The 27,533-nt window shown below is 41.2% G+C and overlaps 2 protein-coding genes and 1 long non-coding RNA gene across 14 annotated transcripts in view; 1 reads left to right on the top strand and 2 right to left on the bottom strand.

Moving 5' to 3' along the window:
- OSBPL3 (oxysterol binding protein like 3) overlaps nt 1-111 on the bottom strand; it is an 81,148-nt gene extending 81,037 nt beyond the window's left edge. For all 7 annotated transcript variants that reach the window (XM_015853793.2, XM_015853791.2, XM_032443188.1 and 4 more), the window contains exon 1: nt 1-111. The gene's annotated coding sequence lies outside the window, so the exon portion shown is untranslated.
- LOC107309197 lies at nt 102-26,511 on the top strand. Of its 6 annotated transcripts, none has more exons than XR_004306427.1 (6): nt 213-315; nt 2,308-2,465; nt 6,947-7,042; nt 10,967-11,175; nt 18,677-20,032; nt 20,853-26,511. It is a non-coding gene; the product is annotated as an uncharacterized LOC107309197 (long non-coding RNA). The 6 variants fall into 6 exon arrangements; XR_004306429.1 differs by lacking the exon at nt 213-315 and having other exon boundaries at nt 328-2,465; nt 20,853-22,294; nt 24,829-26,511; XR_004306428.1 differs by lacking the exon at nt 213-315 and having other exon boundaries at nt 328-2,465; nt 20,853-22,290; nt 24,829-26,511.
- LOC107309196 (cytochrome c) overlaps nt 26,051-27,533 on the bottom strand; it is a 2,488-nt gene continuing 1,005 nt past the window's right edge. Inside the window, exon 3 of the mRNA XM_015853794.2 lies at nt 26,051-27,263. Within this exon, the coding sequence (XP_015709280.1) occupies nt 27,115-27,263 (149 nt within the window). The 3' untranslated portion in view covers nt 26,051-27,114. The remainder of the gene's footprint in view (nt 27,264-27,533) is intronic.

Below are 27,533 nucleotides of genomic sequence, written 5' to 3' on the forward strand. Positions count from 1 at the left end.
CTGAGCCCCACACCTGCCGGCCGCAGGGAGCGACAGAAGTCGGACGGGAACGGCGAGCACAAGCGCAAAGAGCGACTCTTAACTGCGCCGGGAAGAGAAGCAGCGCGTCCAGCAGCACCACGGCTCGGCACGCCGGATCGGGGACGAACCCGAGCGGGGCTGGGGGCGGGACCGCCGCTCCGGATTGACAGCAACCCCGGGTAATGAGAAGATCGCGTTCTCCTTCCTCCTCCCGCCCGCGAGGGGCGTTATTGCCGCCCGGCCGTTGAGGACGAGGGTGTTTCCATGATGTCACGGGCGGCGCCTCGCGGCCAGGTGGGGCGGGATGTGCTGAGGCGATGCGGGGATGGGGAGTGGGATTGAGGGGCTTAATCGGAGCTCAGGGCAGGGCAGAGCAGGGCACACTGCGCGCCCCGGGCGGGAGGGATGGAGCTAATCTCAGTGCGGCTTTGCGGCCGCCCTCAGCCGTCCTTCGCCCGCCGAGCGCTGAGGAGAAGCGGGGGGTGGGCGCCCACCACACACACTGCGCTAAGAAACACTGTTCCGAAAGAAATAACTCCGATGTGCAATCGGCTCCACTAGGAGCAGGCAAGCAGGGTATTCCTTGTTCCTGTGTTCAGGAAACGGGCTAAGCGTAGCTCTGGATTTGTTTCTTAACGCTTTTGTTCCGCCCTCCTGTTGGACGGAGACGTGAAGTAGTATCGGGTTAGTGTCTTTTCCCGGGCTAAAGGAAAGTTTAGCAGTGAATTAGTAGGAGTCCCTTTGGGAATCAGAGCTTTCTTTCTGTTAGAGCAACCAAAGCATAGAGAAATAGCGTCAGCCTTTTAGTATGGCACAATATATGATGGTTGTGTACATCAGGGTGTACATATAGGCAGAAAGCCTCTGTCTGAATATAGGTTGGTGTTATTCCTTTTCAATAGATCCATATAGACACAAAGCCACCTGGTTTATCATGGTTTTCTTGTAAAACATGGTTAGGGTGTTCCCCAGCCCTGTGCACTTAACATCCATTTATCCTTCCTCTTAGGTTTTTCTGTTCTGATTGATACAGCCTCAATCTTTCCAGAGCTTTTAAGAAGAGGAACTCCATTCTCCACAGTGCAGTAGTTTTTTTTTTTGTTGTTGTTTTAATTCAGTTTCCCTTTGATCTAATGCAATGCATAATTAAATTGCGTGGTCTGAATGAAAACTCCACCATTACGTGTGCCCTTTTAACTCGCTCTTTCCTGTGGTTTTGTAATGTCACTTCACAGTAGTGTTTCCAGTGAGTGCAATGAAAAGGACTGTGTTTGTTTTCTACTTGTTTTCTTTAATTATTAGGTGAAAATAATGACTATATCTCTGTTGAACTCAATGACGTGCAATGATTTTTCACGTTCAGGCAATCTTAGTCTCGTGTTAATGAACAAGTTCCCATACCATGTGTATGGACCAGACAGAGAGAGGCTTGTTGTAAGAGACAAATTATGATCTGGAACTTGAGTTGAACAACTGAGACAAGTCTATTGAAGACCTTCTGTGCAGAGGAGTGTGTTTATTGTTACTCTTGTGGCTGAGGTGTGCACAGGCATTGGATTAACCCTTTCTCTTCTTGTAACTTAACACATACATCTTCAGTCCTAGACAGGAGCCATCTGTCTTGCAATTCAGCAATATCTTTCCTTGTCTACCAAAATAAATCTGTCCTTCTGTCCTTGGTAGCTTTCCTTTTCCACCAGCCCTCTCCATCATGTCATTTTTTATTCTTATCTTGTATATATATTTTTTTTCCCTTTCCCTCAAAGACCTCAAGAACCTTCTCTCCCACTGGCAGTTCTTTGGCAAAAATGTCTGTTGTCCTGTTGCATATCCAGGCTAGTATTATGCAATCTTCTGGCACTAGCTTTCATGTATCTTGTATTTATAAATGCTTATCTATCATCTCCCTAATCTGCCTATCCCTCTTTTAATATGTCTGTATTCTGTAGGCCCTCTTTCCTGGCTCCTGTATTTCCCAGCCAGAATTCTCCTGGTTAAGCTGCCTTTGGAGTGCTTTCGAATACCTCTGAGGTGTAAAGTTTTCCTCTCAGGTGCCTGATGCTGCAATGCCCATGTGAAAGCATCGTTTCACCTGTGTTGCACAATTCATGAGTTGCTGCAAATACTTGTAGAGATCTCAGTCCTGCCTTTCATTTGACCCATGGCAAGAGCTCAGGGAGAACAGACTCTTGTCCCACCAATTCTTCTTTTCACAAGAGGCTTAACTGGCTCCAGTTTACTCATTTAGAACAGGAAGATTACAGACTTTGTATGTTGGTAAAGCAGATGTGTGGCCAGAATTTAGTCAAAAAAGAAAGGAGAAAAACTGAAAAGGAATGAATGTCCACCAGCCTGGCACACAGCAAGGAATTATCCCAGGAGACTGTACCACAGTTAAGAAAGTAAGCAGCTGTTCCTTCTACCGTACCAAAACTGCTCTTCAGGTGAGTTCCTGTGCCAAATAGTCACTCTGACCCTAAAGTTACAAAGCAAGGGCAGGATGAAACAGGCAGCAAACAGTAGGATGTACAGATCTGCCCTGGTTGATGACCATGCATGGGATGTGCCTGATGACTAATGTGACCCATTGTAGCTATACAGCTTTTTTCCACAGCACTGCTAATCTGCTCCTGGAAAGCATCAAAACACACCAAATAAGTAAAGAAGGCACGCAACTTAAGTACTTGGGTTGTTCTTCTTTCTATCAACAAGCGAAAAATACAGACTTTGGAGAACCCTGCCTTGGAAATAGTTGAATTCCAAATAGTAACATCCATCACTAGTACTAAATGTACATTTCCTGCTGTTGATTTGTCTGTTCCATCCAGCTTCAGGGAAAATGACAGGACCCAGCTGTGGGTCTCGCTCCCAGCCTCACTGCAACTGAAGACCAGCTTGTGAATGTTGGCTGGTTACCGTGTGATGAATGAGTGAATTGAACACCCAAGCCACTGGAGAAGCAGGGAGTTAAGGAATCTCTAAGCTTCCACTTCACACAGACAAGGCTATGGAACTGTGATACTGACTTGGAAATAATTAAAGAGAACTCCAAGGTTTTCAAGACAAAACGATTCTGATTTTTAAAAAATTGTAGTGTTTTCCTTTAAGAATACAAACTAAACAAATCTGCCATTTTGGATTCTGGATTTGCCAGTTTCATACCGGTTTCATACATGCCAGACACTGTTTTATAACACTGATCTTCCTCCCCCTTATTGGTTTTTATTACTCATTATTCCAAGTATTCATGGATTTTAGTATTTATCTAAAATAAAATCAGATGGAAAAAATGTCATAAAATGTCATATATATATATATATAATATAAATTTGTATATATATTTATATATATATAAATATATAAATTTATATATATATATATATAATATAAATTTATATATATATTTATATATATATAAATATATAAATTTCATATATATATATATATAAAATCTCAGTGTAAGCTGGGCTATAGTGTCTTTCCCTACTAATGCAAGCTTATTCAGGTTGCTAGCAAGGAGGAGAGACAAATCTCCTGTGGGGCAGAAGGGATTAGCAGAGATATTCCAACACTCGTTGCCCTTTTCCCTCTCTAAGTTTTATGTTGTTGCAGATGGAAGACTTGGTGTATTTGTCCATTGCAGCCAGTTTCTACTTACGTTGCTGGGCTCTGGGTGAAGCCCAGGCACACCCTGTGTTATTCCTTCTCTTCAGCTATTACACGCGGTGCAGAGCTCTTCAAGTCCAAAGGCTGGACTGTCCTCTTTGTTATTCTCCTGTTGACAATTAGGATCCACATTCTCTTATTAATGTGGGTCCTTTTGCTTCTTCCTTTTAATACATATAATGGAGGGGGAGGGGGGAGTCACAACTTTAAGGAACAGAAATTGCTGATACTGAATAATTTTATTCTTTCATGACCATGAGAGGCACTAAATATATCTGGAAGGCTGTTGGACAGACGCCTGTATATTTCACTTGGTAGGGAAAATAATTGATGTTGTTCAAACCTTGTAAAATGTACCTAACCAGGTACGCTTCCTGCCAGCATGGGTGAAGTTTTCCATTGTGTAAACTCCTTGAAGATGCTAACGCTTTATTTCAGTGCATGTGATACTTGGAAAGGTTCTGTTATGACAGTAACAAGCACAACCCTGAAAACATGTACAAGTCCAGTCACAGAAATAAAGCTTGTTAGCAAACAGTAATTCCTGACAGACGGATTGATAGAGCAGAGAAACAACTCTCCCCACAGATGCTTGAAAGTCAGACTTCTGGCCTCCAGCCACGAGCTGCTCCAGAGCCTTTCTCCTCCCATCATCAGGCAGTCTCCCAGCTGTCAGAACAGGCATTGGTTCAGCCAGTTTGTGCCTATTGATAGTTTGCAGTGGATGGTTAATGACCCTATCTAATGTGGTAGCTCTTAGATACATAGAGGTGAGAATTTCAATAGAGGAGAGTAGAAAGCATGCCTGTTGCTGGTGTGTGAACTGACTGCATTTTGCATCAGGTGTTTGCCAAACAGAAAAGCTATTCATTCTGGCTGCCAGGTTGCAGTGGGGAAAAGACAAGCAGGTTCATTTCGGCTGATGTACACTGTAGCAATACCTCCTTTTTCTGTATAACAGCCATTAGTGTCAAGGTCTGAGTTTGAAAACAATTCAGAAGTGTGCAAATATGGCTTATCTCTCATTTTCCCCGCTGGCAGCAGACCTAATTTGACAGAAAAATACATCTTCACAGACACTGTGTACCAGACTCAACACAAATAAGTTCACACAGATGTTTTTATTATGTCCTGTCTTGTTTTGTGCCAGAGGCTAGTGAAAGTTCCAGGCAGAAGAGATATCCAGGAAACAAAATCTTCACCTTTATATGGAATAGCTTTGCTAATGAAATTCCATTTGCGGCTGCCTCGGACCAGTTGCAGAGCTGTTGAAGTCAATGGAAAAATCATCCATTGGGTTTAACAGATGAGTCAGATGCCTCACCTAATGGCTCAAAATGTGGAGTAGCAGGAATTTCCACTGGATCTTAAGGCATTTGTGAGAATGCAGGCAAGAGCTGGGAGGACAACACCTGCCCTTACTGTTGTCCCAGTGATAGCTGAGGCAAGGCAGGCTACCCCGTCCACTGCTCAATGCATTCTTTCATATATGCTGTCGTTTCTAAAGGTTTGCTGCTAAGGAATGAATTTCAGTGAATAAAGAAGTTTTGACAACAAAACAATGGAAGCTTTCATTTGAACTCAGAGGTGATTGCTACAAAGGAGAATGGATGTAGTTATGGCATTATTGTCAATTTGACACGAATGACCGACAAAGTAAAATAGAGGAAAAACAAACCACCCACACAGTGTGCCATGGGCAAACACAAATATAGAGGTCAGTAGGAAAAGGCAGGAAAGGAAGTTTACTTACCAGCAGCCCAGGTACAGCCAGTTCATCATTGCCACCTCAGTCCAACCAGTCGCTGATCACACAAGTAGCCACTTTGCACTAATTCAGTTAACAGTATTCTCGACTGTGACAGAGATATTTGGCTGCCTTCCCAATTTCTTGCCTCTAGAAGAGATCTGGGAAAGGGAATGGAACTGTTCATGTACATTCATTCTCACACTAGTTAGTGTAATGGAATGGGAACTCAGAGTTCTGTCTTGGCTGTTAGAAGTTATGCAGGCAAAAGACTCCTGGAGACGTGTTTGAAAAAGATGAAATTAAATCATGTTACCTAATGGGGAACAGGTGATATAAGAATGTGAGAACTAAGATAAGGAGTAGCTGAATTCAGGAAAGCCCATCCCACTGAATGAAAAGCTGTTTATCAGATCTCAAATAGCTGGGGTAATGTGTTATGGTAAATATTTCCTTTGCAAGGAGAAAATGAAAAGAACAATATTTGCTCTTCAAAGTGGATCTCATACAGGTTATGGAGTTATAGTTCAGTGTTGAGGTAAAGTATTGAAGGTGCATTTCTTAAGCATTTGGGGGACTGATATAGGCTGGAATCAAAGAGTTATACTGATAGGGGAAGGAAAACAATCATGCATATAGACCTCCCATGCACTGGTTTTGGTAAGCCAAAATGAAGTTACTTCCTAGTGGTAGGAAAAGCATTTATTTTCTGAGGCATAAACATACTGTAGTATTAAAATAATGGAAGGATGGAGGGGGTGCAATTAATTGAAAGCCCTGAGGCTCTGTCAGTAAAATCTTTTTCAAAGAGGCTGTAAAGGAACTTGAGAATCAGAGGTGAGAGGTAAAGTTCTGTCATGAATTAAAAACTAGCCAAGAGAGCCTACAAAGAGACAGAATAACTTCCTAGTTCTTAAAATGGAAAAAGGTTAATAGCTGGATGCTTCAAGGACTTCAGCTGGAGCCAACGTTTGGTTTATTATTCAGAGTCTGGGAGGATGAATGGTCTGCTAGTAAAATTTGCTTGTGATACACATTGTTTGGGTTTGGAACAGTTTGAAAATTATGATGGATACCAGATGGATCTAATAAAGCTACTGTAAATGTTTGGAAGCAGTATAATCATAAAGGGAATGCCAACAGAGGAAGTTTAAGATACGGCTTTTTGGAAGAAATATAGGCTGCAGCACGTGTATGCAGTGGGCTCTGAATGAATGGTAGCATCCAAGGAAAGCTGTAAGGAACAGGCAGCGAGGTTATACAAAACTGAGGGGTTTCATTTTAGACATGTGGTCGGGGCTCCCACATCACTGGTGTTCTCTCACTGAAGAAGTGGGGACAGTAATGTTGGAGGGTTACATTACCTCTTCTTCTACCTTCGTTCTAAAAGATTATCTTTGAAGCTGATGGGATATTTGTGTCAAACAAGCCTGTGCTTTTAGGGTTTTAATTTGGTGAGCAGGAGGTAGGTTTCATTCTTCATTGTAACCTATTTTTATTTAAATTATCCAGTTTAGCCATCAAATCGATTTGCGGTGCCCAAGATGCAAATGCATTTGCTGACAGCTCATCCGAGACGTCTGCCAAGCGCTCAGCAGGTGTCAAAGAGTAAGTAAAGCATTACAGTTTGTAAGAACAAAATGAAAGGTACTGAAGAAAACAATATGATACCATGCGGTTTTCCTCTGGGGATTCCTCTGTCAGGTCACAAAAGGCTGCTGCAGAGAGGGTGCTTTGCAAAGACATCTCACGTTGCTCTCCTTTGCATTATTTTGTTCCTCCACTCCCTCATTTCATCAACTCCTTTTCTTCAGTCCTTCTCTTGACTCATGTATACCACAAGCACAACCTCAGATATCCCCATCACTATGTTCCCTCTATTTTTCCCTTTCTTCCCCTCTCACCTTCTCAGGCTGCCATCCTGTCCCCTGTGTATGTATCTGAGACAGAGAAGATCTTAAATTTGTAAAGCACCTTTAGTTCCTGCTGGAACTATCACAAATCTCAACTGTCACCATAAAAGTTCCTCAGTTCCAGTCAAAGATGTATATTCTGTATTCATTCTTCCAAAGAAGAAAAGGATGAAAAGTGATGCAGACAGTGTATGAGTGAGAGGGGGGGGGGAATGATGTGTGCTTTTGGGATTCTGTGTTCCCAAGCAGTTGAGGGAGGAGATGCCCGGAAAGGTGGCTGTCATTTTTATCCAGCAAATGTAGGCTGAATGGCAATGACATCTTCAAAGTGCCAGCTGAGAAGATCTGAGTCATTCAGGTGAGGTTTCTGAATATAAATGGCAAAAAAATTCAGAGTGTGATACTCCTGGGGGAAAGAGAGGACAGTATTTCATAAGTAGCAGAACTATTGAAGCATAATCTCTTAGGGACTTGTTTCTCTACCTGATTCCTACAAAGCCCCCAACAGGCCTTCAGTAATCCTAGTTTTCACCTTAACCTTCCATATATCCCTACATTTTCCTACAGTAGACTCACCTCTCTGAGTGCTATAATTAGCAGGCAGGGAAGGGGTCAGATGAGCTGTAGCTGTATTAGTCCTTCACACCTGACCAATTATTAGCACAGATTAATGGGCCAGGCTTCTCTCACCCAAAAGAGCAAAAAATAGCTGATTTTTTCTGCATGATGAAGGAAATAATAGGCTCTTTTTATCTAACCATGTGCGTTTAGACAATTTGCAGGAACACAGCAAATCTGCCAAATCTGGCTGAAATCAGCGTGCAGGTTCATAGTTATTAGAACCAAATTGATAGATGGGTGAACAAACAACTTGGCTGAGTGGGCACGGTTTCCTTAAGCAAATGAACTACAAATCGTTTTCTCTTTTGAAAGCCCCAAACTTGTGGCTGTTTTCCCAATGAATAGATGTAAATAATTTTCTGGCATTTTAAGAGAAATAAAGCTTAGCTATCCAATCTTGATGAAATAACTCTGGAAATGGAAAGCAGCTCCTAGAAAAACAATGAAAGAAAAAGGCAAAGGAGTCTCTAAGCTGGGTTGAAGCATTACAAGCGTGGAGCAGTACGTTTTTGGTAAAATGCTGCCATCCTAGACACCAGATCAAGTAACTCTCATCTGTTTTAGCTCGTGCAAAATACAGGCAAGAAGGTTTTAGTTGCTATTAATTCATCCAAAACCAAAACAATGGTAATCTCTTCCTGGTTATCTGGGGCAGAAGTAACCATGTAGCATGGTAGCTGTGCTGTCTTTGCAGTAACTGCCATGCAAGCTCCATGTGAGCCAGCCTGAATGTGAAAACAATATATCTGTGATCTTGTGAGGACGCATTCCAGGCTTTAGCGCATTAAGGTCACATGGGTTTGCAAAGCCTTGTACTGCCGAATTGTCTGCTACACCAGTTTGTGAGCTGATGCCAAGTTTTGTGACGTTTCATGGTACCTTACATGATGAGTAGCAGGGATTTTGAAAGCCTAGATGTTATTAACCCAAGTCTTTTCAAGCTGTAGTAGCCCACTGCTTTCTGGGAGTACTGCAAAAATGTTGTTGTTGCCATTTGCTTTACAACTTCAGAAAATCTGAAGTCCTATAAAAACACTGAACCACAAAAGGGTGACAGTTTCCTTGACAGTAGAAACAGTACAGCAAATGCTATTGCTGGAAGTAGGTAACTGAACTAGATTTAATCTCTGGTTGATACTGACTCCTAACCAGGCACACTGCCAAGTGAAAAATACCTCCATTCGCTAAGCTAGTGGGTAAGAACTTGGTGGTGGGCTGCTAGTGACTCTGACACAAGTGCTGTACGAGCATAGTCTGTTTTCTTGCATGACAGCAGCTCTTTCAAGGCCACAGGCTTGATAAAGACTATTCACATTTGTGGAACACCCACACTAGACAGATCAAAAGCCAAGAACAGGAGAAAGTGTTAAACACCACACTTCTGGTAAGTATTCTGCTAAAATGGGCTGGCTGTTACTGACTTCTGCTTTTAATTTGCACAGATCACTGAGCTAGGAGATCTGCTACTGAAATGCATGCACAGACTCTTTAGGTCTGGGACTCCTCCATTTGCTTAATCCAGTTGTCAGGGAGCTGTTCTCTCGCTAGGAAATGCTGTTTTTTGTCAGCCTAAAATTTCAAGTGTCCATGAAAGATTGTGTCTGCCTCTCAGGTCATTGGTGACCAGGGAGCCAGTGCAAAAACAAAGCAACAGCACTTGGGACTAATGGGAGAAATAACTTGTCCACTGGCAGTAAAGCAAATTAAGTCTGATGCCACACAGATGTATTTTCATTGTCCTGAGCACTGATCTGTACATGTAATCCAACTCTCAGCTATGTTTCTTCTAACACTGCCATTATGCCCCTAGTCTTTGCCCTAAATCCATCTTCCCTCAAACTCCTTTTACAGTCCTGTCATCCAAAGCTCTCCTTATGTTACCTGCTTACAGCCCACAGGCTTCTGCCCCCGTCCAGTCACCTGATAGACCTTCACACTTCTGAGATCTCTGCCCAACTACTGCTCTTGGCTGAAACTGGCCAACAGTTGCACAGCTCTAAAATACTTTATATTCTGAATAGATGAAAGTAAAAAAAACAACCAGACCAAACAAAACCAACACAAAAACAAACCAAACTACACAAACAAACAAGCACCAGGAAAAACAAACAAACATGCTACTCTCCCTTCTCCTCTTTCTCTAATAGGAATAAACCACTAAGAAGGCTGTGCAAACTTAGCATCCTTAAACACTGGAGAGTGAGAACATATGGAAGTGAGAACCTGTAGAAGGGCTGGAGGTGCAGGGTGCTCCAAATAATAAAAAAAAAATATTGCCCCAAATGTAGGGAAAATATTCTCAGGCTCAGCTCTTTATTTCTTCTAAATCAAGGTCATAGTGTCATTTATACCAAGGGTTTGTCCGAGGCAGAATTGAGTGGGGCAGCATTCCTGCTGTCACCCTGGACTCCAGAGTGTGATGGTGGCTCCTCTGCAGCAACAGCACCATTCCTCAGCAGGAGAGGTGCAGGGTGACATCCAAAACATTACTCATTCCCTTCTGCCTGCAGATAAGTGATGCTGGCAGTCCCTAATGCACTCCCTGGGCTCTGAGCCCAGATGGCCCCTCATGGCTGAAGCACCATGCAAGTTCTCAGTCTCAGTTCTGATTCTTCCCATCCCAGCCTTCCCAAACTGCGGGCATTGTCTGAAATATCACAGACATCTCAATCTTATCACCAGTAAACAATTCCAAGCAACCTCTGGTCCTTATCAGTGTTCTCACTGTCTCCCTTTGTGTGAACAGCAGCAGTACAGATGACTGTTGGATTGCTCATTGTAGGGAAACTCAGCAAGCTACACAAAATATTCTTGTTAACATACTTCATTTGATAATAATATCAATAATAACAACAGCAATAAGAAGAAGAAGCAGCTATTTACATCAATACTTGTGTCTCTTGTGTAGCTAAATGTACAGTGGGTAGAAATGTCTTGCTTCCCAAGAATGTCCTAGTAATAGTCCTTAATAGTCTGCACAAATACTTGTGTCCTTCAGGTTTCAGGACAGGAGTCATGTAAGTGTGGAACTCAGCTGTCAGCTCTGAAAACCAAGTCCTGGTCTCAGTCTGAGCTGTCAGACATATGTCAGGAGACAGAACAGCACATACAACATCCTTGCTGGGGGAGTTTGCTAACCCTACTGCTAACATCATGGAAGAAGAAAGTGCAACAAAGATGATTCTTACTTTCAGTATTCCCGTGGAGGTATGTGAGAGTAGCCTTAACTTTTAAACATAACCTAAATTAAACAGCAACAACAGCAACAAATCATGAAACAACAGCTTGTTTCCAATTCAGCATCAGAAGCATACAGCATTTTAAATTAGCCTGAGAAATGAGAGGACATAGTAAGATGTAATTCTCTCCTCTGATGCTCTATATTCTGCAAATTCATTATATTTACGTGCTGTATTAAGCAGATTGAGGAGCTGCTGTCAGCCAATAGCAGGAAATAAACAAAAGGGTGCAAGGATATATTTGGAGAGTCATAAGGAGAAAAGGCTTTGGCAGACTTCTGACTAATAAACATCACAGCAGTTGTGAGGTCTTTCTAAGGATATGCCGGCTGTCATAAAATCTTTTGGCTTATAGGAAAATAGAAAATACAACATTCTCAAGTAAATATCAGTACAGATAACCAGATTTAATGACCTGGTTTCCTTAAGCAGCATCAAACGTGTTAATAAGCTCCTGCTTTTAGACACATTTATATGCGTAGGTACTATGCTAGAAATCTGGATCACAGAGGTCTCCTTTTCTCTTATTTGTGCTAACAAAATGATTACTGAATATTTTAAGTGCTTGGTTGTTTATTGAGCACTGTCCATGATGTGGAAGATGCCAACGAAGGCCAACCCATTTACAAAAACTAGAAATCTGAATGTGAGAAACTAAGCAGAAGCTGTGGAGTGGGAGAATCGCGACATCAAGTTAGTGATGAGTGGCAGGATGGGAATACAACTTCTAACAGCACCTTGAATTTGGAACCCACATCCCAATTTTTGTAAGGAAACGTAGGCACTTTTGAAGAGACAACTGCAGAATCTTACTGAGAAGAAACAGCTGCGCAACAGAAGTGCAAGTGAAGAAACCAAAGTTTCTGAAACTGTTGTTGCCAATAGAGCTCTGAAAGAACAGCTTAAAAGGATACATTTCTCTTTATTCTATGCATTTTTAATCATTGTATAGCCTGTTGCCAAATGCGAGAGTTCAAGCTATTGTAGCTCTAACAAGCTAATGGAGATGAGCCAATTTTTGCCACTCAGAGTCCTGGCTCTGTTTCTGCATTCCTGTCCTCCCACTTGTTCTGTATTGTTCAACAAAAACACCTCATGCTTAGGCTATTTATTTTCAGATGTGAAACTTTTCTCTCTAATTACAGTGAGAGAGTAGATGGATGTGACTGTTTGGCGTGAAATAATCTAACATCACCTGTATTATTTCTGAAAAAGTCATTGACTCTGAATAAAGAAGGCAGTGAACGAAAGAGTGAAGTATTGGCATGTGCAGCAATTTCAAGGCACAAAGTAGTCCTGATAAATCAGGAACGTGAGTCAAACGTTTCAGAAAGTTTGAAGATTTGGGCAAATTGTTTTCTGATGCCGCATAGAAGAAAAAATCAAAAGAAAACAAAATATCCCCCCAGGCTGCTTGCTAATACAGTTGAGCATAATTTGTTTCTTTATATAGCTTGCAGCCTACAAACTTTGCAAAGAGAGTCAAGAGTTGATGAGAGGGATGAGTCAGTGACTTAAGGAAGGAAAGAGGATTTTAGACACGTGGGGTAGCAGGTGTGACACAGCGGTCCTTTGCTGTAGGACACTGCAAAAACACAAAACAAAGGAGACTTAGGGTTTGTCTGCAAGGGGATGCTCTGTAAGTTGAGCCAGTTCACCTGACCATGGGAAGCCCGTGTGTATTAAAGCCCCAAATGGATGTCCTCATTTAGGATTAAAGAGGTCCTAATGTGACTAAAGTGTTCCTTAATCCTGAGGGACTTAGTCCATGGTGAAAGAGTGCCCTAAATTGAACCAAAACCATTCTGCAGGATGAAATTTTCAATACACAAGTCTCTCTCTTGTTAAGTGATGCCAGCTGACTTCATGCTTCTGTTTGACTCATCATAGCATTGCTGATTTTCCCCTTGAAATGTGACCTTAATTTAAGTAAAGATCATTTAGAGTGACAGGACAGAAGGAGTCTTGGGCAAATTACAGCCACATGCTGCACTGGAAGTAGTGGAGGCCACATAATATCACTCAGAGAACAGGTAAAAGCAGGCAAAAACACTGACCAAACATGCCCTGAGATAAAAATTCCAAGGCAGAAGCCTGGAGCAGCACACAAAGCTACTGTTCTTTGGGTAAACCACCTCTCTGACATAGGGATCACCCTCTGTTTTTAGCTGGGATGACATTTTCCAGCCAGGGCAGATTTGCCTTCATTCAAGAAATTGCCCCATGTTTTCAGGGGTGGAAAATGGGGAGTAGAAGGTTGGTAGGGTTTTCCAGAGACACTGTATGTACACATCCATAGCTCTGGGTTAGTTATAAAGTGGTTATGATGGTGCTATGGGAAGGAAATCAGTGCTATGATCACTTCCCTCTCTCATGATGCAAAATACGCTGTGGTACTTATAGATGGAGAGCATTACACTCCTCCCAACTTCCCCCCATAAATCCACCTCTGCAAGGCCTAAGAAGATAAACCCCAAGGAAGACAGGACAAACTGATCTCCAGGGCATATCCAGCTTTCAGCCTTTTGCACTTGGCTTCAGGATGGATGTCAGTATCAGATGCATCAGCCTGTGCAGAGCAGTACCCGTCTGCTGGAGACTAAGCATGGCTGGATCTCATTTTACATGGCTCCAGCAGCTGTTCCAGGCTAATAGCTTCCTTATGAACAGCCAGAAAATGAAAACTGACATAATTAAAGGAAGAAAATGTCAAATCCATAGTGACTTCCAAGGACACTGGCAGCAGGGAGAGTATGGAGATTGATCCTGACACCTGCTCCACTCTTGTTTTAAACTTCACCATTGATGAAGGTACAGAAACTTGTATTTCTAATGAGAAAAGCTGAAACTCAGGCTCTTCTAGAAACCATACTGTTTGCATCAGTCACTGAATGTTTCAACATGTTTATCTAATCTCATAACATGCCCTTACTTGCAATTTGGAATTGACTACAGTCTACTTCTGCTATCAGGTACAGCAAATGTTTTCTCCATTCTGGCTTCTGTGTGACCTGAAGTGTGTGGGAGATATTTCCATCCCAGCTTCACTCATGCTGAAGAATTAGGCCCCAGGCTCTGCAGATCAGCTGCATCCTCCAGCAGTGGAATATAAGAATTCCAGCAGTGCTCTCATCTGCCTACATACTGGCTTATAAGTGAAGGATGTTCCTATGGCCAGAGCTGGACTAATTTCAGAGGTGAAATGAGGAAGATGAAGGAGGGGGGCTTGAACAATCAGTTTTATGTACGACATTAAATAGTTTAGGGCAGTTTGGAGTGATGGGTTCAACCAGGTCTGCTCAGTCCCAGGATGGGAGCAGGTTGGTTACAGGTAGGGGAATGCAGCACCTGCTGATAGTCTTGATGTCTGGTGCAGCTTGTCAGACACAAAAAGCAGACTGTGGGGGCTGTTTTGGATCTTGACTCTCTTTCACAGTGTGGGATGTCGCTGGACAAATCTAAGCATAGATGAAATGGAAACTTCCTTCCTCTATGCTGTAGTGTAGCAATCAGGCCCAGAGCACTGGTAAGAACAGGTAAGAAATGTGTGTGTGTGTATTTGTGCATGTACATTTGTGACTGTAAGATGCACAGAGTGAAGACAAATCTGATTTTTCATGCATCTGGATGGATCATGCTGTCTTGCCAGCACTGAGACAGGAGCTCTTCTTGTTACACTTCTCTGATCAGGGAAGAGTTTGTAGAAGCGTGATTTTTCACTGTAGCTGTTGACAAATCAGTTGTGTTTCTACAAAGACAAGACAAAGTGCATCCAGCAGAAAGAAAGCATCCTTGCAGCTAGGTTAAATCCACAGCCTGCAGAATTGGGTGAGATGGTATTAGCATTGAGCCTCTTTAAGGCACAGCTTTCTAATCCAGGTGTCATGGAGGAAAGTCTTACCTGCTCAAGAAGAGGGAGAGGGAGAAGGAAGAATAACAGATATGAAAATGGAATGTAAGGAAGGGCAATGCAAAAAGAACAGACTGGAGAAAGAACAGTATGTTTCAGGTATAAGCTAAATCCAGTGGGCATGATGATGTCTTCTTTCTTTTTCTTAGCAGAATTAGGATGATAGAAGTTCATTACTCAGAAAAAAGTAGATGGGAGCCCGGCTATATTACAGTACATTTCAGGGAAAGGTAAAAGTAGGGTAGTGCTTGTCAAGCTGGATTCCGAGTGCCAACTTGGACTTCTAGCATCAGTACCAAACAGCAAACTCAAAGGGTACTAGCTAGAATGGCTAATCCCCTCCTCACTCATTTTCTTCAACATTATGGCCTGATTTGGAATTATTTAGCAGGAGTCAATTTTATATCTTGTTGGATTTCTGTTTGCCAAACATTATTTTAACACAGGCCGGAGGCTGCATATTCTTTACAGACTAAATACTGTGGGCTTTTTTGCCCTTAGCTTTTTCTTACTTATGTAATAAATAAATAAATAAATAAATAAATAGATAAAATTTAAAAAAAAAAAATCACAGAGCAAGCAGAGATTGATTTTTGCTGCCTAAGACCACATGCAGTATAGTCCACAGAGAGAACACCAGCTATGCCCTTGTCAAGAGCATCCTGCCCAGAGTGCAGTGCAAAGTTGCCCTAAGGAGGGCTGAATCTCAGCCAGGATCTTGCAACAAGCAACGGCAAGAATAAATCACAACCATTTTCATTTTAGTCATCCTTTAAGAAGCAAATGTCCAGAGCACTTGCAATGTGTTCTTCAGAGGACATTGTTGAAGGTTAAGTGGCACTATGTACATACTGGACATTGAGTTTATGAGACAAGGGGGAGAAGACATTGCTCTCAGTCTGCCCACTATACCTCTGTGTCTAAGCATTAAATGCTGTTGTCTAGATGGAAGTGATTTACCTCAAAATAAATTATATGGTCTGTGATCAGCAAGCTACTGTTCAGCGTTAGATCAGATTTTCCCATTTATCTCTGCACTTCAAAACTTGCAGGATCATTACCATGCAATGCCTAAAAGGATTTCTTGTCATCTGGCTAGAGGAAACTGAGTGTTCCCCAGGAAACAGCTTCATTACTGCATTTACGGACAGCACATCCAACACGCAGCCCTTGTGTTGTGCAAATCATACCTCATGCATAGTTAAATACACACTATTGCTCATTTAGGCTGTTCTTACTTGCCCATAGCTCTAATAAGCTAAGCATTAACAATGACTTATGGAGCTGCACTCAGGATGGAATTTGGCACAGTACCCTCTCTATCAGGACAGCCAAAGCCTGGCATAACAAGAAAAACAAAGAAATTTCAGCCATCACAGGGAAAGTTTTTACACTATCTCATTACATTAGGCCCATCTAATCCTGCAAGCTTCCTGAACAACACATGGAGGTGCAGTGGATCTTCTGCTAATGTCTTTCTAATGCAGCTTTTAGGAGAACTGAGCCTTAATGCAGCTTGGTGACAAGAGAGTGGAGCAAAATCAATAGCATGGCATTGCAGCACAGGCTATGATGCCTACAGAGCTCCCCAGGCATTCCCTGACACACTGCTCTGCCTCAGGCCTGCTCTTCTGCCTCACTTGGAATAGAGGGTCAGAGCCCTGCTGTGCTCAGGATGAAGAACAGAAACAATGCCATCTTGGTGCTACAGGGCAGCCACTGCCACCCACCAGCCTGGCCTCTCGTGGAGAAGCTTGGTGGACAGCCAGTAGTGTGAAGATCTCCTGATCTCACTATGAGTCCTTTGGAGCTGCTGGGGCCATTGTGCATAGATCGCCAATTGGCAGACTTGTCTGGGAATATGCAGGAAGGCAGGAAAGAAAAGGATGGAGAATGAAAGAAGGAAAAAAAAAAAAAAAAAGGAAAGAAGGAAAAGAAAGGAAAGAAGGAAGAGAATAGAAGAAAGGAGGACAGGGAGGGAGGGAGGAAGGAAAGGAGGAAAAGAAGGAAAGGAGGAAGAGGGAGGGAGGGAGGGAGGGAGGGAGGGAGGGAGGGAGGGAGGGAGGAGGGAGGGAGGGAGGGAGGAGGGAGGGGAGGCGGGAGCAGGCAAGAGGAAGGGAGGAAAGGGAGGAAGGAAGGAAGGGAGAAAGGGAGGAAGGAAGGAAGGGAGAAAGGGAGGAAGGAAGGAAGGAAGGGAGGAAGAAGGGAGGAAGGAAAAGGAAAACATCAGCATCTAGAGGACTTCCTTAAGCCAGCGCAATTTCTCCAACGCCATCAACCTTCATGTTACAAACATACTTCATGCCACTACAGGTTCATGAAGGTTAGAACAAATGTTACATGGAGTGTTGTTTGCAGAGCATCTCCACTTAGTACAGCTTAGCAACAGCATCATCTAGTGTAACATGGATATTGAGTGCAAGAGTGAGTTAGTGAAAACTGCTCACTGTATTCAAATGGAGTCTATGGAAGGAAGCAAGCTGTTAACCATTCGCTCATGGGCAACACGCTGGATAGGCCAAATGTCCTACTCCTGCTATGATTCTTCCTTTCTTCTTTGGTTGTTTTATGTTGCGGTGAATTTTCTGTAGTCTTCCATTTCTCACACTTCCCCAGGAAGTCTGGCCCTTTTAAATTTTATTTGCTTTCCCCACTCCCCCTTCCTAAAACCTTCTGTTTTCCTTCTCAGTAGGTCTCCCTTCAGTGCTGTCTCTCAATAGATGTTATCAGGTCCGCTTCTCTAATTTCCATATGATCACTTCAATATCTGTTCTCCCCTCTCACTCTCTCATCCTTTCATCCTTTTCTTCCTGAGGAATGGATTCTTGAGGGCATTCTTTCTCCATGAAATTTCTTAAACTTCCCTCCACGCCTTTCCTGTTTCCTTTGCTCCTTTCCTCATTTTAGTTTTCATCCTTTTATTCCAGTGTCTCTGCATTTCTCCATCAAGAAGACATCATTTATTTTCCTGCTTTCTTCTCATATTTCTTTAAACTTCATCTTTCATCCCTTATACTATGGCAGTGACAGTATTCAGCTTCCTTAAGGATGAAATCTCTGCCTCTGTTAGGATGTGATGACAGCAAGTGACACTTGTGCAACTTCTCTTACTGCCCAGGAAAGAAGTCTCCTTTCCATCATCTGCTCCATGTCCATGCATGGTGAAGGAATCTCCTTACAGATCTGCAGTACCTTGGGTGTCTCAGCTGCTGAGAGGTTCCAGACCCTCTGCCTGATATGCACCACTGTGGAAGAGAATCAAGCCTTACAACTGCAAGCATGAAATCCCCAGAGATGCAACAGCATTCTTACCCACTTTGATTTATTTTTTCTATAGGTAAAAGGTAATTGGAGAAGCCTAATTGAAATTGGTCCTGATTTTCTGAAACATTGAATGATGAGGTCTTAAATAAAAATTGTAGCAGTTATTCATGCAACAGTCACGAGGCTGAAGAGAAAAAAAATACCGTCAACGCAGCTAAGAAATAGGATCACCATTGTTTTGCTGGCTCAGGAAATAATAATAGTCTTTGAGAGTGATGTGTCCTTATCCATTTAGGTGGCTTGCATGAGATCTGTCTCACTGTCTCCAGAAAGGATAACGTCTCAAAAGCTGAATCTCATGGTAAAAGCAGCTATGACAACTGCCTGCAAGAGGACTCTGCTGTCCAGATGGAAATAAGAGATCTTCACTCAATCCAGTCTGCGGTACAGAGATGAGAATAGAGGAGAACCACAAGGACACAATACAATCCCATCCTCTCCAAACTGAGCCATCCCTAAGCAAAACTATAAAAGCCACAAGGAACAACATTTAGAATCTGTTTCTTTTTCTACAATGAAGAAAAAATAAAAGAACAAAAGACACTTGGGCAACAAAATTAGCCCAGAGACCAATGGTCTTGGCTGTGGTTTAAATTATATATGAACATAAGTAAATACTAAGCGTTCTGGAAAATGCCTTTTTAAAATTCAAAACAATGTAAGTGCAGTAACAACTCTCCGTATTGTTTTAAAGAACACTGCTGTAGTCTTAAATGCTTTTAGACCTGTGCCCTAAATGAGCTGTCGATGAGTGTTAGTTAAAATATTCAAAAAGTTGTTGCCATTTAATGAGATAGGAGCCAAAGCTGAGCCTGCCTTCCCGTAAACGATAACTTTTAATGCTGTTAATGAAGTCATGTTTTGCTAATGCATTCAATAATTCTCTCGGAGCAGGAACCGTAGCTTTCTGGAATTCAGTCTATATTGTGGTGTCATCCTTTTTGATTCTCAGAGCTGCTTCTAAGTTGTAGAGTAGCCATTAAGCTTAACAGCAATAAGGGCTTTTGGAAAGTCAGTAAAGCTGTATGCTGGAGATGATTACCAAAGCCTTTATTACTTGAATGCTTAGAAATAGAGAAGCACTGCAAGCTCTAAATCCCACAAAAGCTGATTATTTTCCACTTGAGCTTCATATACATTGATAAAATGATGCATATGAAAAGTAAAAATGGAGTTGCAAAAAACAGGATTTCTGAAAACACTGACCAGAGCAGGGTGTCTTTATTCAACAATCTATTTATCAGTTCTGATCTACCTGAAGTCTTTACTTTAAAAATATATATTAAAAAAAATCAGTGCAGCAAGCCTGAAATCATCATAATAACTTACATTGTGCAGGCTTTTATTCTCTAGTACAAACATTGAGGCCGCAATAGAATACAGCTGTATTTGAGATAGCAATCAGTGAGCAAACAGCAGAGCGATACAAAGACAAGATTTCATCCAGAGAAACCACCATTTCAGAAGGAGATAAAGGAAGAAGTTTGTTACCCATTCACAGTGGACAAATTCTTTCTGAATTGACTGTTTAATGTCGAATAATGGAAGGATGAAGAACTGATCCCTCTAGAACAGAAAGCTGGGATTCCAGGTAAAGGATGTCTTTAAACAAAGTTGTTGCTTTAGTTATTAAATGAGATTTTCTGGCTATGAGAGACTTGAGACAACAGCGGTGAAATGCTAACTGTTGTTAAGTATTGCACTGCCTCTGCTATTCCTTCCCTAAAACAGAATTTAAACAAGGAATAGAAATATTGATGTCTGAGTGTTTCCAAGGCAAACTTTGAAACCATAAGGAAAATAACCTTGAAAAGGACATATCAGCAAGTAACTATAAAAGCTGAAAAACCAAACCCTAAGCCTTCAAGCCTGATATGTATTCATCAGCTCTGCAAGCCTGTATTGAGATGTCCTGATGCCATGATCTACACCTGGCTTTCCCAGCCAATACAATGCTCAGAAGTGAGCTCTCATTTTGGTCTTGGTAACAGGGAATTAATACTAAATAAGGCCAACTGCGGAGTAAATCTTCACCACTGAAGTGTGAGTATAGCAGCCAAATTTTAGGCACTCATGTTTGAGACAGATGGCTGCAAAAATTTCCAGTTGGCATCTGACATTTTTTAAGGATTTCTTAAGACTGACAAGAAATAAATGTTTGAGGACACAACTTTAAAGGGGTTTATATATAGAGAGAGAGTGTTATGATTATATATATATATATATAGTTATAATTATATATATATATATAATATGAAACTCCCATGTTATAGAATCTCATTGTGCCAGAATAAAGCTTTTGCTTAGATTTCTGCATCTGCTTCACTGAAAGTTAAGAAAAATGTCTCCAAAACCTTTTGATTTTGAATGCTGCCATAAATCATACGCTTAACATTTACTACTATTTTCAGTGAATTTATGAGCTCATTACATCCAGAAATGAAGAGAAAATGAGTCTGATGTGCACCAATAAACAGAACTTCTGCAGGTAAAGTAATAAGTATTTATTAACTACTAATTACCCAGTAGTTGAAGTCCCCAAGTCACTTTCCAGTAAGATAAATGGGAAGAAATACAAATCCTTTGCCATTGTATTATTATATTATTCTCCCACAATGAAGTGATCGATGGACACATTCAGAGACTTTACAAATTAAAAATGATTCAGTCTTGCAAAAATTAATACATAAATAAATAACTAGAAATTCACCTAATCAACGATAAAAACCACTCAAACCACTTCTCAAACTTGGATGACGTTACAGAATACGATGAGCCCAACTCTTCCAGTAGAACAAACAAGAGTGACTGGATTGCCCAAGAGAGACCCAGAGAAATCAAAGACTAGGCAGGAAGTCATAGCTCCAGAGAGCACACTGTGTTGATATCAAAAATAAGAACCAAAATCCGTAACCCTAAAGATAGAAAGAAAGGATGTTTGGAAATTGTAATGCAGAAGAAAGAAAATCGCACCCAGCACAAATATCAGTGGAGACTGCCTTCCTTTTGGAAGGAGCCAAACATACCCAAGAGCTGGTAGAATTCCTGCTCAGCCATGCAGAAGAGGAGATGCAGTGAGAGGAGACAGAGGGGCAGTGGAGATGCTAATGCTAACAGGCAGTGGGAAGATCAAAATCAGATTGCTCTGGGTGGTGAAACATCTCACAGCATACCAGCCCAAACTGGAAACTCTCCCAGGCATAACCCTCACATCTCAGTGCACCAACCGGGAACAGCTTCAGCTAAGGTGGTTGTGGCCATTTTTCCTTCTGGGAATACCAAAGTGATGTACACAGCACTGATTTACACTAAGAAATCACTACCTAAGAAGGGCTTTCTAATTCTTTCCCAGCAAGCAGTCCACCCCATCTCTTCTCTCTTCCTGAACTGAAAGAATCCAAATGTTTTTCTTTTCTCTGTTTGGAGGGAAATTGGATAAGGAAAAAAACACTGTGTCACAGCTATTATGTCTAAGCACGTAAGTGCAGATCATAGCCTCCTACTTTTCAGGTAGGATTTGAAGCTTGAAGTTATACCATCAACTGTAGCGTAACTCAAGTGCATTGTGTAAGCAGAGACGTTGGGCTCCAGTGTTGCAGAAGAAAGATCAGAGCTTCCAGCCCTGTAAAATATCATTTGATACGCGCACTGAGTAAATATCACACCATGTCTCAGCTGGCTGAGTTGCTAACGTGGAACATATTGCACTAAAAGAAGTGACAGCAAAATACAGACTGCTGGAGACAGGTAGCCTCATCTGGGTGATTTCACCAGCTGAAGCAAAATTAAATGCGTCCAACCAAAGGAAAATTCACCGAACAAAGGGAGTTGCCAAACCTTCTGCTGAAGGTAGGTAAGTTTATTTCTTACTGTTTCCAGGCTTCCATTGCTTCTCCTTTCAGACTGCAGTACCTGGCATCTACTAAGTAGGCCAAAGCACAAGCACAGTGCTAATCCTGATAAATGCTGAACGTGTAACAAGGATATGCAACATCTCATCCTTTACTAACCCTGTTTCATTTCCATTTTGTTTCCCCTTTCTTTCCTTCATTTATATCATCTTGATTTCTATCCCATGGCCCTGTTCAGCTGTTGAAGACTTCTCTCTGTCCTCAATAGATTTTTCTGATGTGGAAGAATCTTTCAACTGCAGAGCAAAACCTGTGGATTGCTTTGTTCTATGGGGAGTTGTTTCTGATGTGTCACCAGTGTGCTGCTGTAGAGCGATGTATCATCTTTCTGAGAACTCAGAGTGGCAGCACATACACATACAAACTAAAACATTAATGTCTTCTCACCCGTCTTCTAACAGGCACTGAAAAACTTAGACCTTACACAAGATTTGAGCACTCACAAGGGCTCAGAGCCTTCAGTAGTGCAAAGCTGGCCTTTTTAAAAAGAAAATGGTGGGAGATAGGATTCCCAGTTGGTGCTCATATTCAGAATTTTAGCTTGAGTTGCAATCAAAATGGTTCGACATGAAAAACAACACGATCTTGAAGCTACAAACGCCTTATATTTAGGTTAAGTGCCAGAAAAGCCATTCAGGTGGTTGACCAGACAGCTATGTATCTTAGCTAATTAAGGTTCTTATGCAAGATTTTGTCTGCTTCCCAGGATCTTAAATTGCAACAATGCTAGTAGATATATCTGTATTATATGATACATCACCATTTTCTGAGCAATTGGAGTCTATCATCAAACATTATGTATGTATCAGTATTAAAAATAGGACAAAGCTTATTTTTAACAAAGATTGGCACGTTCCTACCTAAATGCTAGTGGAGAGACTACTACAATCTGTATATCCATTTCAGGCATGATTCTTCAAATGACAATATCAAGGGGAGCTCCACAGCAGGAACAAAGCCAGAATATGCATTGGAGATCCCTGCTTTTGATTAAGATTCTCTTAGCGGTCCAGAAAGTAACTTTATCCCTTCTAACTGAATGAATCTTTTACAATATGAATAAGTTGAAATTTAATATAAGTGACTTCGAACTTGAGCTAGCCTGATGAAACATGAAGCACCTATCAGTTTAAGAACTCAGAAGGCATTTCAATGCATTCAACTGTACTAATAATCTCCAGCACTTCTTGCTGAACACTTCCAGTAGAAGTGCTTCTTGTACAAATGAATGATGCCTTTCAAAAGGTTGAAGGCTTGTTCAAAATTGCCTTCAAGTGCACGGTATGAATTTCTTCTGCTTTTTAGTACATTGGCTCCCTCTTCTGTTCATTTGCTGTAAGCAACAAAGCGACCAATTACACATGCCAGCACCTAAAGTGATTGATTTTGGGAAGCGATATCCAAAGGCTCACAAGAAAAGATTATTTCCAGGTATCCTCATGGATTTTTCAGAAAATTCAAAAAAGACATTGAAATTAAAAGCACCAGGGGTAAAAGCACCAGGCTCTTGAGGCAACCAGTTACACAGAGGTGACACCAATGAGATACTTTGAATTTGCCAGACATAGTGCATTTTTCCTGTTTGTCTGGAAGCACTACATATCAGGTAAAGCAGAGCCAAATTACTGCTCAGCTCTCACACTGCAGCTCGCCTTAAATGAGTCCTGACACAGTGCAGCTAAAAGCCATGTAAAATCCTAGCTGCTTGTTAGCCCTAATAAAAACTGAGTCAAAGATCAATAGAAGTCAATGGAAGACCAATTAATAACCGTCAGACATGTTAAAAGAAATTGCCATCAGTCACAAGTGACTGAGGTCAGTAAATTTCTGTAGGGTACCATAAGGATGAGAACACTCTTCAGTGTTTCTGTTCAACAGATTTTGGGTGCTTATGACCCAAAGACCATCAGTGTGGTGAGATGAGGGCAACGCAGTCTGACAGATAAAAGCATGTTTCAAGATAACGAGGTGGGAAAAAAACATATCCATAAAGTGTGTGATTCTGATAATATGAAAGCAGGGGTTCACATCGCCTCATCAAACAAACACAGGCCCACAGCAGAAAGCTGCAGCAAATACTGTTAATGAGATGTAGAACACCTTGTGTTTTGATTTCTGATCTCCGCTGCCAGGTCAATTTTTATGTAAGACTGTTTAAAATTAAATCCATAAACCATCTGTAAAGCACACAACTTCTTCCTTGCTCCGAGGTATGTGTTTTGAACACTGTGCTAGTTAAGACCCCACTGCTTGTTTTCTTTCCAGTTCTGCTTTTCCATGAAGACAGCAGCAAAAGAAGCAGAGAACACTTTTGTTCCGGCACGTGTTCACCTTGGTGATCAAAACTGCATTCTAGCAATTTAAGGATGTCAGTTCTCATCCTGTCACCAGTGCAAATGTAATCCAAGTCTCCCACTTCTGGTGAAACCCCTAAGAAATTATTTGAAAAGCAACCATTATATTTTCTCTGTTTCAGAGCGAAGTAACTGTGGAAAAGAAATCCATGCAGGTACTTACAAGCAAGCAGGGAATCACAAATAGATTGATGTAGCCACCTGCAGTCCTGATTCAGCCATGTCAGCACTGGAAAAGGACACGACTGCATCCAGGTTCTCAGAGTTAACGTTCTTGCTAGCCCTGGGCTGCTCTCCTCTCAAAATAACCTGTTTTCAGGGTATCAAACTGCCCAACTCATCCTATTTGCAGCAACACAAAGAATTCTGATGGTTTTGGTCACAGAAGGGTTTTCTGGATGCATTTTAAAGGCAAATGACCAGGCTCAATAGAAGTTAACGCGTGCACTTTAATGACCTCTGATATATATAATAAAACTAGAATATCTGATAATTCCTTTACAAGTTCAATCTCCTTTCCTCTCCTTAAGAGAAGCCTATCAGATCACATTTGTTTTGGACAACTGATATTGTATTTTGTAACAAAAAAAAAACCCAAAATCTTCAGCCATAGCGTCCATGTACAATGGTGTGAATTGCTGCTACAAATGAACATTTCCCAAGTGCAGCAGTTTGCAGTGAGATCACGTGAATTGTCACTCTCAAATGGAGCTTCTCTATCAATAAATTTCACCAGGATCCATAACTAATAACTTCATGATTTCAAAATTCTCCTGTTTCAGTCTGGTTTGGAAAAGAAATACTTTGAAAAGGTGTATGTTTAATGGCATAGCCCCATCAAGCTCCCATCCTTATGGGATTGTGCAATGTTTGCTGCCTTGATTCCTCAATTTCTAACCATAGATTACTGAAATACCACGTTTTTAGACTGAAAATGCTACACTTGCTAGTTCATAATCTTTCTGTTCAGTAAAACTTGAAACCAAAGAACAAAACATTGATTTTTACAGTCAATCTTAATTCCTTCCCTAGTTACATCCCCTTCCACAAACAAATCGAAAACCTAACAAAGAAACCAACAAAGAAGTACCACCCGGGTACTTGCATTCATACTAACCTCAATAAGTGACAACTTTACATGCTTCCATTTCAATATTCTGCCTACCCAGCCTAGCTTTGCTGCTTCTAGTTCAAAATACTTCCTAACTCTGCCACACTTCCAAGTACCTTTCACACAATCTCTATTAGCACTTACTTTTTTCACGCTGAGTTTTTGCTCATCCTGTAGTGACATAAAGCCCATATGACCCCACCATTTCGGTTTCAGACACATACAGCCAACAGGACTTTGAATTCTTTTAATGTACAAGATTGATCACTCTAAGTTGTGCCTTACTGTTGATACACAGTAAATACATTCATCTGAACAGTTTGCTTAGCATGAAAAAAACACTAAACAATTAAAACACTAAAATATTACTCAACACTGTTAATGACACACGCTATAGCCAGGCACAGAAGAAGACTGTTTCCCATTAGTCTACCAGTGCATTCATTGCTGTGCGTCTCCATCAGCAGCTGTGTGTAACAGTAGGTTTTAGGTGAATGCTACTGCTGAAATAAGATTTATCAGCTCTCATCTTGGCTTTTAGTAGTTACCTTTCCAGAAGAAGTGTTTCTTCTTTCATTCATTATACTACAAACGTTTGCCCTCCGGAGATGTACTGAACAGAGAGTTTCAATAACATTCAAGAAGACTTAAAGATGATGCTGGAGAATTCTAGTCTACTGGTGCATGCAACTGTGAAAGTCGAGATAAATCAAGTAACATGTTTCTCCTAGATCAAAGGATCTGGGCACAAGTGTCATTGAACAAACAGCACTTGAGAGATGCATTCTTACCCCAAGCTTTAGATAGATTAATACGCACCACAACACCTAAAACTGATCAAGTTTAGAAAAATATTGTTAAGTCTTTCTTTACTTTTAAATCTTTAGTGTAACACAGCAGAAGACTTATAGTGAAAGATGCCAAGACCCACTCTGCTTTTTCATTCTGAAGAGTAGGGTTGTCAAAGCTATTAACACTTTTGACACTTGTTTGATACATTTTTTGTGTGTTAAACAATAAAGAGGCAGGATATATTTTTTTTTTGTTTTTAATTTCATGATTAAGAACAACTGAACATTATACTCATTGAAATCAACCCAGTTACATAGTTTTCATAAGTTAACGGCTGCCAAGTGTGTTCTTCAGTGACCCACCATGAGCAACATCATCTGATGGGTAAAACTGATTTTAAGGTTAGACATGGTATATGTAAAAATAGAAAGTTTAAAAACCAATCTTGTCACAGACATTTCCATTGCCAACTCCTACGTGAAATAAATAAGGCAGCAGATAACTTTTACTTTTTAGTGGCATCTTTGAGATACGCTATTAAATCTACTCTCTCAGACTTCTTCTTGATACCCGCAAAAATCATCTTTGTTCCTGGGATGTACTTCTTTGGGTTTTCCAAATACTCCATCAGGGTGTCCTCACCCCAAGTGATACCTGGCAAGAAGAAATAGACAAGCAGTGACTTCAAAATGAAATGAATATATATATTTTTTTCCTGCTCACTCATATTACAGAATCACAGAATTATCAAGATTGGAAAAGACCTAGAAGATCATCTAGTCCAACCATTACCAATACTTCCTGGCTAAATCATATTCCTCAGTGCCACATCCAAGCGTTTCTTGAATACTCCCATGGCTGGTAACTCCACCACCTCCCTGGGCAGTGCATTCCAGTGCCTGACTACCCTTTCCGAGAAGTAAT

The sequence above is a fragment of the Coturnix japonica genome, chromosome 2 (genome assembly GCF_001577835.2).
Source record: "Coturnix japonica isolate 7356 chromosome 2, Coturnix japonica 2.1, whole genome shotgun sequence".
Classification (NCBI taxonomy): Eukaryota; Metazoa; Chordata; class Aves; order Galliformes; family Phasianidae; genus Coturnix; species Coturnix japonica.